The sequence below is a fragment of the Lissotriton helveticus genome, chromosome 10, assembly GCF_964261635.1.
Source record: "Lissotriton helveticus chromosome 10, aLisHel1.1, whole genome shotgun sequence".
Taxonomy (NCBI): Eukaryota; Metazoa; Chordata; class Amphibia; order Caudata; family Salamandridae; genus Lissotriton; species Lissotriton helveticus.
This window is the reverse complement of record NC_136071.1, coordinates 29,230,657-29,247,267: the sequence shown is the minus strand read 5'-3', so window position 1 is coordinate 29,247,267 and position 16,611 is coordinate 29,230,657. Positions and strand designations below refer to the sequence as shown.

General features: G+C 44.3%; 1 protein-coding gene across 1 annotated transcript in view; it reads left to right on the top strand.

The window, feature by feature from the left end:
- The window catches only part of SLC35A2 (solute carrier family 35 member A2), a 172,281-nt gene that overhangs the window by 111,052 nt on the left and 44,618 nt on the right, over positions 1-16,611 (top strand). Inside the window, exon 4 of the mRNA XM_078664652.1 lies at positions 15,751-16,403. Coding sequence (XP_078520778.1) covers positions 15,751-16,403 — 653 coding nt within the window. The remainder of the gene's footprint in view (positions 1-15,750; positions 16,404-16,611) is intronic.

Here is a 16,611-nt window from a genome sequence, read left to right as displayed (position 1 = left end):
AATCAAACTAAGATTGAACAAATACTGCACAAAATGACCACAGAAACAGTACTAATTGACCAGAATCCACGTTATCCTTCGCTTTGTCCTTTATATCTGTGAAGCCACTCTGTGCTCTGCAATATGACACATATCTGTCTGATAATCGCCCAGCTGTGTTGGTCTATCGGAGCAATGGGGCACTAATTGATGGGAGATCCAATAAAAACAAATAACATGGTTTGATATCCAATAAAAACATATAGCGTGGTTAAGTCATTTGAAGGAAGGAGATGAGCTGATCCCACATTGCCCGGACAAGCTACAATACATTTGTTTCTTGTCGTTTTTGGTCCTCCTAGTTTGAGAAATGTTGTAATTAGCGATTAACTGAAACTCTCGGGGGAGCTAACAGGATCAATCTATTTTTGACCCACAAACCACTAAAACAAAAATTTACCCTTTTATTTCCCCCTCACAGTTTGAGTGAATCACTCCATACATTGCAGTATATTTATCCCAGGCAGAAAAGCAGTTTGGGCCACTAAGGACAGCATTTTTCATTTTTTCTATTTCTTTTTCTCTTCATCAATTGCAGCAGTTGTTGCTCAGCCTGTATGTTTTGAGGTGTTAATTCTTAAACTTGAGTTTTTATTCTCTTCTTAGAATTTTTTTGATTGGTTCTGTTTTTTTCTTCGAATCATATCACTTTTGTTTTCTCTGTCCAGTATGTCTGGACAAAAGTGCCCGAAGGATAATGGGAAGCCACATCCTGTCCCCTTTTCTGCTTTCTAACTGCCCTTTGTTTTTGTTGCCCAGTGGCCACATCTAGTGCAGATTTCAAAAACTTGCTACAACACTAGTGTTGCTCCCTCAACAGTCTAGACTCTGCGGAATAGGGGCACATCCAAAGTGTAGCTCATAAATTCCAGTTATGGACAGAAGACCTAGGACTATTCATGAGCCTCTTGCACGCGAGATACCATCCCTTGCTTGCCACAGGCACGATGAGTGTGGCTTCTACAGGTCCATTCACGTTTAAAGGATTGTGCATCACACACAAGGCACTCTACGGTAACGCGCCCAGGTATATTAAAACCAGACTATCTGGCTATATCCCTGGTAGGGTGCTGTGGTCCTCTGAAGCCACTCTCTTGGCTAATCCACGTTTCCGCCTGTCCACCCTGGGCGGGCGTGCTTTCTCCACTTTACTTCCTTTAGCCTGGAACAAACTACCGATCAATCTCCGTAAGGAGTCAAATCTACTGCTATTCCGCCGTTTGTTAAAAACCATACTCTTTCGGGAAGCCTGGGGTGTGCTGTAAGTTTGCTACTTGTTTTCTGTAGAGTTGGTTTCTTTTTGTACAAGCGCTTAGAGACCCTGGGGTGATAATGCGCTATATAAATTGAAATAAATAAAATAAATAAATAAAATTTGTCAGATACACTCATGTTGCAGTATGAGTCATGCATCATTGAAGAACATCAGGAAAGACTATGTTGAACTCCTTCCTTATTTTCGATGTTACTTAGAAATAATTGAGTCTGAACCGGAAGAGCTAAAATCTCCATCCGTCATCTTCCATGTTACCTCAACTGCGCAGTATGTTTTTTTCATCAGGACCAGGCCACAGCCTCAAGGTAGTCATTGAAGAGCACCCCAAGTGTGTTGACTCCAGCATTTACAGGTACCGTGATGACGCTGTTGTGTCAGTGGGTTTTGCAGGTCCGGCTGAGCATCACCAAAGTGGACATCCCGGGGCACAGTCTGTTCCACATTGAGCAGTTGGTCACGTTTCAGCAGGTTATGTATTTGTTAAGATGCCCGAGGATCGCAAGGGAAGTCAAATTTGTGCAACCATCGTTGAGAGGAAAGCTCGCTATGAAACATAGAAAGAACTATATGTCTAATCCTCCAAGGATCTCAAATAGATGATGATAATCCCTCCTGCATCATAGGAGGTAAGCTGAATAGTGACTGACTAACTGCCGTGTTTGGTTTTTAAGTTTTATCTCTCCGTATTTAGGTAGCTTTCCTGATCGCATTGTTAAATTAAGAGTCTTGCTCTGACAAGATGTTCCCCATTAGAGGTTTTGGATCTTAAGTGATCGATTTGGCATTTGAATATTTTATCGCGATTTCCATATCGGTTGCTTGCAGTTTATCATGACGATCTGGATTTCTTGGCTTAACTTTAGGCGAGTTTTTTTCCAGATTTCGCTTCCTGCCATTGTTCAGATATCATTCCAAGTGAGACAGGAAGACAGGCAAAGACAACACACTCTGCAGTGCTTTTTTTGGATATCAGATCACCATCAATGAGACGAAGTGACAGCAGTGAAGACATGAAATCAAATCACTTTCAAACAGGTTCAGACCCCTTTGCCTCCTCGGACATCATCTTCATCCATATAATTTTTTCTGCCTGAAAAAAAAAACAAAAGGAGGCAAGTCTCCAGGTCAGCCTCCGTATAAGGAACCAGGTTACGTTTGTTGTATGTATAGGTACACATATGCTAAGTTTCTTGGCGCTGAAAGGGTAACATAAAATAGCAGACGTCTTCGGAGTGGGAATGCTTGGTCTTCTGATTGAAAAGCAGCATTTTAATTGCTCTCTTGAAATTTGCGAAGTTGGGTTTTGCACAATCACACAGGACTTCAGGTGGAAATTTTCATAGATGGCCCAGTTGTCATGGAGCACAAATCCTAAACAGATTTTGGTGGCATTGGAGATACAAAGGAATCCTTGTTCAAAGACGCCCCACAAACATTCTGTCCTGCCCATAAAACCAGGCGAACAAAAATCCTCACTAAGAGAAAACCTGCTCAGATGCAATCTCTAACTGTACAACACTTCCCAGGACCCTCAGCCCTTCCCCATGGAGTTCATGAATATGAACTAATCAATTTCTACTGGCTTGAATACATGTTCAGATGGTTATAGGGCGAACGTGTCATTTGGTCTCTTCCTTATATTGGCAATGGCTGACGTTACATCTTACACAAAAGTTATAAGGAATGCTGCAGACTTGCTCCGATCCCCGGTAGATCATCAGTCAAATTTACAACTGTAGAATCCTTCACCGAGCCTAAATATAATGGTCCTTTACTCCGTGTGGGGTGCCAGCCGGGATGGATGAGTGTTTATAAATCTCCTCTCAAGAACTCACTGTTTGAGATAAAGTTCCTGCAGATTTGGCTGTGGTTTTGGCAGCAAAAAAAGAAGAGCATTTTACTTGTCTAGAAACCTTTTGTCAACAGTGCATGGATCCACCTAATTAGAAACATCTCAGCACTGCCAGTACCTAAGCCCCAAAAGGGAAGCAGGTTGGAAAGTTTTGGTAGACCGGCATGAAAGGTTCCTCAGGGCTACAATGGTGCAAGTTAATACAACCTCTTGTTAGTTATGTGGTTCCTGGCACTTGAAGTCTTTGCTGAAGGTCAAATGGTTCCAGCTGCATAATGAAAACGCAAGTAAACTCCGTGGATCCTCTAGTCGGGGGCAGGGTGCAGAGTTGTCATCCATTGGATATTCTGCAGTCGGACTAAGGGGGTTCAATCTGGTGGTTCAATAGAACTTCATCTACGTGTGGCACCTATGCAGCACCCTTTTTTCAAACATGGGTAGGTATGCATTGACTTGCATAATATAGTGTTAAAAGAAGTCTGGTTGTAGACAAAGCTGACTTTAGCAAAGATTATCATGTGAGAATGAAACACATTTTTTCCGAAGGCTCAAGCCCTCATTTATGCAGCAGCAGAGACACCAAAGGCCCAGGTGCCCCTCTGGAAGAGTAAACGTCCCAGTTCCTCCTTTGCTGAAACCTTTGTGAAAGCCTCAATCCAGCATCCTGGAGCCTAGTGACTACCATCCCCCAGCAGTCAGCACCCTAGTGTGAGTGAAGCTTTCAAGATATTCAAAGCGTACAGGCAGCTCATGAGATATTTGAGTGCTTGCTATTTATTACTCATAATATATAATTGGGACATTGCAGTTTAAATCCATACCACTGTAGGTGCCCTGGTGTAGCACAGTTTCAGGTACTAGTGACAGATTGTGTCCTTTACATGTGCTAAGTGTCAATAACTCAGGAGGCTGCCACTGTATGATAAGGAGGAAGTAGAGAGAATTCACAGCTTCGATCAGAAAGCTGGAATGCACTCAATGTGCACCTGAGTACACTAAAGTCTTGACTGCAAGCTTAAGATGTACTCTGAATCTAAGGTGTATATCAGGTTAATAAAAATAGAACAGTCCAGACTGAACCCCATGGAGCCAAATATTTAGCTTTGTAGGGTGAACCATCACCACTCCTACACGTACATTTGAGTACCATCTTTATACAAACTATCTGTGGTTTTGAGTCATGACTTGTCAAGTTACAGGTTATCAATTTAGCGTGCCCACGTTCAGCCTGCAGGCTCCCTGAGAAAGTTATCTTGTGCAGTGGGAGCTGCTCGCCTCACTTAAGCTTCCGCCATACCCTCCTTCCACTGCACTACAGAGCTTATGTATTTCAGTCTTTCATACTACGCTCTGGATCACGATACGGGGCTGTTGAGTTATTCCACTGTACGCTTTCTGATGTACTTTTATTCGTTTTGTCCTTCGCGCTGCAATGTTTTGCCATAGGCACTGTTAAATGGTTACTTTCAATCATTCTGCATTTGCTTGATAAGCCACCCTTGTTTGCTTTTTGAAAATATATATATGTTTCATTAAGCGCCTTCTCTTATTCCATAGTAAGGCCTTACTTAGGTTCTTACATTCTTGACCTTCACACCTTTTGAACCCATGCACAGTTGTTACTTAAGGTAGCCGACCTTAAGTCTGTTTTTCTCATATCAATGACTTCATCACACAGAGTCAGTGAGCTGTGACTGCAAACTGTGTGTACCATCTTCTTCCATGACAAGTTGGTGCTCCGGAATCTGGCATCCTTTCTTCCAAATGTGTCATCCTTGCATGTGTGGCAGTCCATCAGGCTCCCCGCTTTCTTCTCTTGGGCAAATTCCGTAAGGAGAGGCTTCATCAGAAAGATCTGAAGAGAGCCCTTAGTTTCTATATGGATAATTCTAAGTACACATGTTGGAAGAACAGGCCTTTGTCGAATTCACACTTACAAAGAAGGAGAAGGCAATTCAGAAACGGACCTTATTGAGATGGACCGTCCACTGTATCAAAATGTGCTCTAGCTTGGCCAAGAAGGAGCCTCCGGAAGGCCTTCGGCTGCATTCCATCATGGCCAAGGTCGCCTCTAGGTCTTTAGAATGGGATTTTCCAGTGCTAAACATCTGCCAGGCTGCTGCTACTTAGGAGTTAGTCCACACCATCATTGGGCACTATTCTATGGACTTTTAGGTCCACAGACCGCACCATTTTGCCCTTTCGGTCCTGTAGAACTTCTGGTGTAAAAAGTGACTTCAAGTCAAAAGTGCATTAAGATTTCTAAACTGTTTCTTCAAGCGGTCAGTAGCTTCGCTCTCCCTGACCTGGCAGATAGTCCCAGTGCCTTTTTCTTGCTCGTACTGCGAGGATCTCAGAATACTTTCTGGGTTTGGTGCCCAATTTTTCTTATGATTTTTACTTCAGGATTGAATATTTTTTACTTTCATTCAATGTTTTTAAAGTCAAACATAATTCTTTCTCCACAGTGTGTCATCTGAGAGGAAAGTTTTCATTCGAAATTCACCTCTTTGTCAAATGTTCTTTCTGTAGAAAGAAAAAAACTTCTGCTGACTCTTGTCCTGTTTGTGCTGTCTGTTTACCTGCCTGACACAATAAAGGAGTGTGAGTTTTGTCATAAAACAGAAAGTTCTTAAGGTCAGGAAAGGAAGTCACCTCGGAGGGAAGCTTGAGAAGCTGGGAGCAGAAGAAGCATGGGGAAACAAACCAGAGAGGGGGTTCTCTCTACCGATACCAGACCTTCTTGTGAGAAAGACTCCCACAGAGGGAGAATGAGAGAGAGCAGGCATAAAATCAGTCACCACCATTCCAGACACTTGTGCCACACCTGGGAGCCCCGCAGTTGACGTTGAGACCGTAGTCAGCATGACTTATTCACCGTCAAAGGGATTGACAACATTGCTACTGACATTGACCTTTGCACTTTGGCCCCCAATCAACCAATGTGTCCCCTACTGATGTCGAGGCCAGTGCCGACAACATAACCATCAACATCAAGACACTCTGCGGCAGAGCATTCAAACTCTATTACCTGTGTCAAGAATGTTGATTCCAGCAGACGACCCTGGGCGAGAAACCTTTGCGCCTTTAGATCTTCCTCCAAGGCCTGCAACTTTTCCTGTCCTCCTGTTCCACCCAGGTCAGTCCAGCCTCACGGTTCAGTGCTAGCTCTAAGAGCTACTTCAATGTCACCTATTCTAGCATTGTCACCTCAACCAACTTCTCCAAGACTACCTCCGCCTTGGAGGCACAAAGGAAGATCTCCTTTCATCTCACCTTCTTCTGAGTCATTCAACTAACTCCTCGAAGTCTTATGCTCCAATATCGATGGCATATATAAAGCACAATGTCCCAATAGGTAACAATTGACAGGCAATTAAGTTGTGCATGCAAAAAGCATTACATATGAAGGAAAACAAGGAGACTCAATTAGTTAGTACATGGCTTGTAATTCACCAATATTCTAGGATATTTACACATGGAAATACAGTTGAAAAGCAGCACTGTACAAGAGAAATCATGTGACAACCCAAGAAGCACTTGGTGACAAGGTGATATGTACAAGTGAAAGGTGACGACGCAAGTGAAGGAGGTGAACAGCGTGGACGGCGCAAGGTGACAAAGTTGTGTACAGTCGTGGCTCAATAATTAATAAATTCAAGTTTTCTGTAACGCATTAGAACACAGTTATGAGCCAAATGTTGTAGTGCGCCAAACAGTTGCGCTGTAGTGTCGACGGCGTTTCGATCCACAATTATTTGGGATCCTCTTCAGGACAGGGTTGGCGAATTGGTGTAGTGCTGGGTATTGGGTAGGCCCTGGTTCAAGGTTATACCAAGTCGTGAAGCGATCAATTCAAGGGAATCTGGATGAAAGGCGTCTTGGTCGATAAAGGGGCAGCGTCTGAATAGATCTGTACTACTGCCAGGGACTAAATCGCGAGCGAGGGTTCCGACCTGCGATGAGGGGAAATATCGCTGGCAGCATCACCCATGAGATCATTGCCTATGAATGATATTTTAGCTTTCTAGGATGAGTGGGGCACAACATTGACGCTTCAATTGCAGGCTCTACAGACAGAGGTCTCTGTGATAACAGAGACATTACAATGTAGGGCTTCTCCAAGATCTACTATACCATTGGTCTTTTGCTTTTCAGAAATCGCTGAAGAGCAGTTTTTTACACCAGCTACAATTAAGGTAGCAACTCTACGGCCCCTGAAAGATATAAAGCCTTTGAACAAGACCCGGTTTATTTGAGGGACGATCCGAAGCTGGATTCAGTTATAGTATGGGCTGTCAGTATGGGCTGTCAGAAATAAAGGAAACAACAATGGTCCCTGGCAGCGAGACAAATAATTGAAAATAAATATAGACTCAGTCAGTTCTATATTATAGAAGACATGCCCAGCCGGGCAGAGGTCCTCAAAATTTATATTTAAATCAAGGTTTTACAAAACACAATAACACCTTCAACAATTCACGTGCGTGGGGCACAAGCCTGTACCCAACCACAACAATACACAAACAACAACATACATAAAGGGCTTGTAAGGCAAAATCAACAGACTCTGAAAAATTCAAGTTTAGACAGAGAATTTCCTATAGGTACCATTACACAATTTTTGTAGCAAATTATTTCACAAGTATATGGTACACAGTGGGTCGACGACGCTTCGGACCCCTTGCTAAATGATGGGGTCCATCATCAGGACAAAGCAATGGTTGCCTTTTTAGTTTAAAAGCCTCTTTTGCCTAAGGAGAAGAAAGAGGGACAGAAAAATACATTAAATTCTCACACTCATAATGATAGTGACATTCTGCAGTGATTATCGGGCCGAACTGCCTGTATCCAAGTGGGGACAAGGAGTGACATTGATTATAGTGTCACCAGGCTTGTGGCTAAGTGAGGAGGCACATTCCCTCGGCGCAAAGGAAGGTGTATGAGAGCAGGTGAGTGATACTCAGAATAAAGCCCAGAGTGGCAAACAAATCACCTAATACACGGCGCAGTGATACCAAAGAATATCAAGGGAGAGGTGCGTCAATACATTTATATTGCAGAGCGTATCAACAATAAAGTGAAAAACGGCGCAGTGAAGCGAAGTGAGTTGTAAAGCGGAATCGATTTGGTACAGTTGTGGCTACACCAAGGTAGAGGTAAAAGGCTCACCGGAGAGGTAAGGGAGCTGGAGCTCAAATAGACGCGGGATCACTACAGGTATAATTAGCAATCCGCTACAACCGGATTATCTAAAAGGAGGGAGGAAATAACGTATTTAGGGCTGGGACCAATCATTTACTAAAGGTGATAACCGCAATGTGAAGGCGTCTTACCAATGATACAGTTTAGGTTTGGTAAGACGCCTTCACATTGCGGTTATCACTTACCTCTCCGGTGAGCCTTTTACCTCTACCTTGGTGTAGCCACAACTGTACCAAATCGATTCCGCTTTACAACTCACTTCGCTTCACTGCGCCGTTTTTCACTTTATTGTTGATACGCTCTGCAATATAAATGTATTGACGCACCTCTCCCTTGATATTCTTTGGTATCACTGCGCCGTGTATTAGGTGATTTGTTTGCCACTCTGGGCTTTATTCTGAGTATCACTCACCTGCTCTCATACACCTTCCTTTGCGCCGAGGGAATGTGCCTCCTCACTTAGCCACAAGCCTGGTGACACTATAATCAATGTCACTCCTTGTCCTCACTTGGATACAGGCAGTTCGGCCCGATAATCACTGCAGAATGTCACTATCATTATGAGTGTGAGAATTTAATGTATTTTTCTGTCCCTCTTTCTTCTCCTTAGGCAAAAGAGGCTTTTAAACTAAAAAGGCAACCATTGCTTTGTCCTGATGATGGACCCCATCATTTAGCAAGGGGTCCGAAACGTCGTCGACCCACTGTGTACCATATACTTGTGAAATAATTTGCTACAAAAATTGTGTAATGGTACCTATAGGAAATTCTCTGTCTAAACTTGAATTTTTCAGAGTCTGTTGATTTTGCCTTACAAGCCCTTTATGTATGTTGTTGTTTGTGTATTGTTGTGGTTGGGTACAGGCTTGTGCCCCACGCACGTGAATTGTTGAAGGTGTTATTGTGTTTTGTAAAACCTTGATTTAAATATAAATTTTGAGGACCTCTGCCCGGCTGGGCATGTCTTCTATAATATAGAACTGACTGAGTCTATATTTATTTTCAATTATTTGTCTCGCTGCCAGGGACCATTGTTGTTTCCATATAACTAAGCTCCCCGAGGTCCCTCGCTGATACTAATTGGGGTCCCCTTGTTGTTTAAAAAAAGTCAGGAATAAAGGGGCCTCTGCACCGGAGACATAAGTTTCATCAGAAAAAGAAAGCTAAAGACTTGATGCAGTGTTAAGAAATGTTTGTGGTACTACAGCTCTGGCTGTTAAGACTGCAAGTGCTCAGTACTTCTCAAGAGGTACGATAGAGCACTGTGGGAGTCTCCGATCTACTTTTGGAGATGACCTCCCTAAGGGGATGAGACCATGTTTAATGGAGATAGTTTAAAGAGGGGCAAACTGTTTCCAACCAACCCATCCGTGTAGGATTGATTCTACAGATCTTGAATTGCAGTGTTTTGTCCAGGCATTGTGTTCAGTAGGTCATCCTATCGAGGAAACCTTACTGGTGGAAAACCTGGGATTGGAGGAAAAGAAAACCATGTACGGATCGTAATACAGACGAAGAATCGAGGCACCAACCCAGACTAAAGGCTTTTTCCTCTCAGTTGTCCTTCGATCCTTATGATCAGGGAGAGCAACAACATCATCAGTCCCAGTACCATTGTAGAGGCCGTCAAGGAGTAGGCAAGCCACAGTTGTTCACAATTCAAACACTGAAGATCCCACCCCCATTCCTCTGTTTGCCATTGTGATGGGAGTGAGTGTATCACACCATCTGGAGAGTGGAGGTTGATAACCACTGACCATTAGGTCTTGTAGATCATTCAGGGCGGCTACACCATCCAGTTCAAAGCTCCACCTCCACCAAAACCGGTGCCAAAGCATCATTTGCTGCAATTAAGAAAGAGGTAACATCTCTACTCCAGAGAGATGCAACAGAACCAGTTCCTCCATCTCAAAGAGAAAACAAAATCTATTCCAGATATGTTGTGACTCCCTAGAAAGGCCCCAAAGGGTAATTCTGCCAATCCTCGACCTAAGACACGCTAACACGTGCATCAAGAAATGAAACTTTGGGATGTTACCGTGCATCACATCCCAGCTTATGAGGGGAGACTGGACAAGGTCTTTGGATCCACAGGATGCTTACTTTCACATACCAATGGCAGTAAAGCACAGACAGTTCCTAAGATTCATAATAGGAAAGGCTCATTATTAGTAGAGAGTTCTTCCTTTCTGACTGAAATCTGTGCTGAGAGCATTTTCGAAATGCATGTTTACATTTATCCACAACTGGACGAATGGTTGATAAAGGAATGGTCTGCGCATCAGGCACATTCAAACTTTAACATCACGGCCAACTTATTACGATGCCCAGGCTCATGCATCAACCTCAAATAAATCTCTGGTAGCTATTTGTCACGCTCGAAAGGTAGACGCGTGTCCTTCAGAGGAAAGAGTGTGTACCATTTTGCCAAAACTTCACTGATTGCTGCAAACACCCCATCCAGCGGCTCAACAGATTTCATCCCTGCTCTGATCAATGCCACGCCTTAACATGTGACTGTTACCATAGTACCTGGAAGATTAGTGGTCCCTATCTAAAGACGATTGTCTGACTTCTGTCATGAGAACCAATGTGTCTTCCCAGTCTCTAACATGGTGGGGTAAGAGGCGCAGTCTCTTAAAGGGAAATCCTTTCCATCAGGATCTGCTATGTCAAGACTATTTTGACAGATGACGAGATGCTCACCTGCAAGATCTTGCTGTGCAAGGGCTGTGGTCAGGCAGTCAACAACTTCACCACATAGCTGTCCTTGAGCTGAGCAGCCCATCTAGCCTGGAAATTATTTGTTCCATCTCGGACTTCGAGCATGATCTTAATACAAACGTTCAATACAACTATCTAAAGCACTATTGAAACAAGCAGGGGATCTCTTTTACCGGTCTTAGATCTGTATGTCTGTAAGAACTTGTACTTTAGCGAGTCCCTTCCCTGTCCTGTACCACTTATCTTGAAAACCCTCTGTCTCACCCAAACCCCCAATATAACTGTCAATGTCATCCTTTGAACCGGGGTGGAGTAACAATACTTCCAAATTTGATACTGAAAGCACTCCCTCCTCTCTCCCCAGGGGTCGAAAAAGATTATTAATACTATACAGCCGCCATGCAACAATTCTGAATAATAAATGTTGAGTAGGACGAAGTTCAGGTCGGGCCCTACCCTAGCAAGATTCAAGAGTTATTTCTAGCCATCTTTTTCATACTCTTCGCCAGATGTGAACACGGGTCTTCATTTTCAGCTGTTTCCTTAGTCATCAGAATGGAGACTGAGTGAAGCATTCTGATGTGAATTTCTCTTCACTGCTCCAGTGTTTTAATCATGTGTTTTGGATTCTTTTTGAAATAGTGGTACAAAGGGGTGGACCCATCTGTGTTTCTCTCTCTCTGTTCGTCAATGTGCCTGTGATTTTCTTCTGAGAACCCCAATTGTACAGTATGGTCTGGACATCCTCAGATAGTTGTAGCATCCAGTTACTTTACCTGGTTGGTTAGCTGTCTCAGGAACCTATCTTTCATTGTTGATGAGGCCACTCTTACTAGTATGTCTCTCAGGTGTGGTACTGGTGCCATCCTTGGGGCTCCTTTTTTGTGGGCTCTCTTATGTGGATTGAGTAATCTCTTTTCTTTTCTAGAATGTGTTGGAACAGTGGCTGACAACTATACTTGCATGTCTCCTGCATTTTTGCACATGTTCCTTACTCATAGGTTTTCTCGTCAAGATCTGTCTTCCAGATCGTTTAATTTGTCACTGAGGTCTCTCGTTTTGTCTGAGAGCTCTTCCATTTTCAGGCATGTCGTTTCTCGAGTTGTACCGGTTGCCTTGATGGAGTCTTCATTTGCACTCACTCGTTCTCCAGTAGTTTGGATAACACAGAGATCCCTGAATGTCATTTCTATTTTGTAGTGCGACGGGCCAGTATGTGAAAGCCCTGCTCAGTTTCTCTTGGCGGTTGGATAGGCATGTTAATAACTCTTCTTTTGTCAAGGCTGTTAGTTCCCCTTTCTTCGTTCTTCCTGATTGCGTTCAAGTTTGACTCAAAATTCTTTTTTTTGCTTGTTTCCTTGTAGTGCCTACCTCCTAGCAAGACACCCGGTCGCGTTGGTTCCCCTGATAACTGATTTCCTTGTGGGGTATTTTGTTTCCACTTTTGTTCACATTAGTGAGTGTCTATCTGCTCAGTGAGCAGTTGCACAGGAGTTCGGAGTTCGATCTGCTTGATCAGAGCTAGGAGCGTCCCCCAGGAGATCTGGTAGAATCTAAACACTCTGATAAGCCCACTGAAGTCTAATACATGTTTAACCCCTTCGTGGCTGATGACGAGCTCAGCTCGTCATGGGCGTAACCTGTGCTACGCTGATGACGAGCTCAGCTCGTCACGTAACGCAGGTTTTTTTAAAGCGCAGCGGGAAAACCGCTAGCGCGCATGCGGTTAATGCAAAAAAATTGTTAGCAGCAAAAAATTAAAAGTGCACATTCATAATTTCAATGCACCAACTTTTCACTATCTGAGTCACTGGAACATAAAATGCTAAATTCACTTCCATTTTAACTACATTTTCTATAAAGCAGCAAGCTGAGGATTTAATGTGGTACACCGTGAAACTCACAATAGCCGCTAACGAGCAGATGCCTACCCCTTCTTATGAGAAGAATGCAAGAAGACCCTGGAACCTAGACACGGGGATGTATGGTAGAACGCTGACTTAACTTAATATCTAGTTTCACACTTGTCTATGTCAAGTTCAAAATGAGACTACCCTTACTCAATGAGTAATGTACAATACTGAGAGACAAGATGGCGGAACGTGTGAATGAGCAATAAGGGAAAGGCTATCATAGCACTTCATGCAGGCTTAAGAATGATTTCACAGGGATTTTCATTCTTAATGAATCCCGGTAAGTCTTTGAGGAATTCTTTGTTTCTCCATCACACCCGACCAGAATTATGTGGATTTCCTGGTTTCCTGCGTATAGTCTGTGACGCAGGTGGGTGCCTTTAGAGAGATCGTTTCACTTTCTGTCTTTTTGTTTTTTTAATTCAGGTGTACGTTTAGGGTTGAAATCTTTTGTAGCTTTGGCCATCTTTGGCTGATGGCATTCGAAACATGACTGATTCCCTTTCTTTTTCTAGGGAGCACCTGGCCTGTTCGAATGTTCAGTGCACACCGCTCGGCTTCCCTTATCACTGCCCTGGAAAGAGTCTTCCCTCTAGACTAGTGCTTCTTGCTGCTGTTCCTTGCTGCTGGTTCTGGCTGGGCATGTCAAAGATGGCCACTGTCTGTCTACACCAGTACTTGTTACCGTAGGGTGGACCCGCCAACTCATTCCCCGTGTGCGCAGCTCTTCTTTAATTGGTGCTGGGAAACCAGGGCCCTCCCTTCTTGTTTCATTCCATTAACAGCAGCATTTGCATCCTTGAAGGCCCTCCGGAATAGGGCTCGGAGAGAGCTCACTTTAAGAACTTCGTCATTCGTCCCCTAAGCTCCAGTTTTGACAATCGGAATGGTTGTATAACCAGGTGATCCTGGGGCGGTGTCACAAACACATTCTTTCTTTGGTATGCAGACGCGGAACAGGTCCATACACCCGTCTTTGTTCAAATGGTGCCGTCTGTAGCATAGACAACGAAACGCAGAGGAGCGGCTGTTACTTCGTGTGTCTCAGTTGTGCTGTCTGAAGTTCATACCCTTGCTTATAATTTTTCAAAGTTAATGTCTGCACTTTAGGCAGTGCAGTGTCATGCACTGATTCTGGGTCTATCATGGTTGATGTTCATGATATGGCCCATCTCCTTTTATATGATTCAGCTCCTATATACATGCTTTTCAGACATCCCAGTGTAAAACTGAGAACAGGAGCATTGGGTACAGTGCCTATGTGGAGAAGTGTGGCTCAATGGTTAGAGCGGCAGACCCTGATGCAGAGGTCTGGCCCGGGAGCAGGGTTCAATTCCCGCCTCGGCGGGTCTTGGGCTCAATTTCCTCGGACCTGATAATTCTTGCCTCGGTGCCTAGTCTAATCATGGGTCCCACTCTGTGACTCTGGGCAATAGCTTGCTTAATCTCCACAACGGCCCCAACAGCGCTGGGATGCCTGACTTCACCATGGGGGTGTCCAGGAGGGGGCATCTCACAGGGAAAAGCCAGGAAGGGTTCCTCAGCGGTATTCGTACAAGCGCCGATATGCCTCAGGGTAGTCGTGCGCTATACAAATACGTATTCATTTCATATCTTTTCTATGGGAGGACATGGACTCTAGAGGCACCTATATGTGCAATGATTTTTTGTTTTCACAATCTTGATACCCAAGTAAAATTCTGCTCTCAGTGAAGGAGGATGGCTTAATGGTGGTGCCTCTTGCCCTGGACTCAGACTCATCGTTCCGCTGCGAATCTGCGGACCACTACCTAGAAATTTTCAATGGGGAGTGAGCTGAAGCCACAAGAGGGGAGCCATGCGTCCACAACTGGAGTGGGATTTGGGCCAGTGGTCCACCTTGTAGATGGCCAAAGGGCCTATTAAGTGGCTTAACATGGCTCTAGTGGGTCACAGCTGGGGCAGCCATTCCAGAAAAGTGCTTAGCTGTAGAGGATGCACTTATACTGCTTTGACACCAGAGAAATCCGAAGCAGTAAACGTGTGGCAAAATCCAGCGTTTCCGGTTTCTACTGAAAAGCATATATTTCCTTCTGTGGTGTTTTATCAGTTCTAATTTGTTTTAATTAAAAACTGGAAACCCTAGTTATAGGTAAGTACTTAATTATCTGTCTAATAACCACCCTCTCATATTGCCTTAAACTTCTGCTCGCCCAGCCTGTTCCCAGCACTTGTTGTACTGGCACCTTTTTGTGAGCAGGGAGGCATCTGTTGCAAATAGTGTTGGTTCAAAGAGAGTTTATCCAAAGTGTACTATTTTGGACTCTGATGTTAGAAAATGCCTTGCAAGAAATTCATTGTGGCCTGGCGTGGACTCCAACTCTGTATTTTTTTTAGTCAGATGGCATTTCTCTTGGGAAATCTTTCACCTCATGTTTTCACACTTCCTTTGTTGTTGTGCTGCATAGTGACCGGTATCAACCAAATATGTACCTGAAATGAACCTCTTATGGCACAGTGAGATGTCTGCAGCCCAGTTACACCACTGTTGCTTCCGAGGCCTTTCACACTCCCACACTGGCACTCGGGGATCATAGAGGATTTACTTTCACTGAATACGCTGAGAGAGCTCTGCTTTCTAGGAAGTCACTTCATTTAAAATGCATAATTCTAGTGGCGTTTTTGACTGCATGGGGTGAATAGTAGCTCTGCAGCTGATGATCATGTCTGTGCCTGTTACCGTTGGCTGTTTTGTTTTCCAGGTCACATATCAGCTGAAGATCCTGACGACCGCCATCTTTTCTGTGCTCATGCTGAAGAAAGGCCTGTCCCGGCTGCAATGGGTGTCCCTGCTGTTGCTCTTCACGGGCGTGGCCATCGTGCAACTTGACCAGACCGGCAGTAAGAAGGTACAGGCTGCAGACCAGAACTATCTTGTGGGCCTGTTTGCCGTTATTGTCTCGTGCCTGTCGTCGGGCTTTGCAGGAGTCTACTTTGAAAAGATCCTGAAGGGAAGCTCGGCCTCAGTCTGGCTGCGCAATGTTCAGCTGGGCATTTTTGGCACCAGCCTGGGACTGCTGGGAATGTGGTACACTGATGGGGCCGACGTGGCTGAACGTGGGTTCTTTTTTGGGTACACGCCCTACGTGTGGACAGTGATCTTCAACCAGGCATTTGGCGGCCTGCTGGTGGCCGTGGTGGTGAAGTACGCAGACAACATCCTGAAAGGCTTTGCCACCTCTTTCTCCATCATTGTCTCCACCGTGGCCTCTGTTTACCTCTTCAACTTCCACATTAACTTGCTCTTCACGTGTGGCGCCGGACTGGTGATTGGAGCAGTTTACATGTACAGTCTGCCCAAGACTCCGGCACTGGCACTGCCGCTCTCCTCCGAGAAAGAAGGATTCCTGCCAAAGTCAGTGCTGGTGAAGTGACACTTCTCTCATTCTTCTTCTGAGCTGCTTCCTTCCTTCTTCTCTAGCCACCCTTAACCCTGGAGTCTGCCGCTCACTAACCTCCTTTCACACACCACTACATTCTCCTAACTGCATCAACAGATTAACCTTTCCAGCGTACTAAATCAGTAATCTGTTCTGGAAGGGAAGTATTTTCCAAGCCATAGG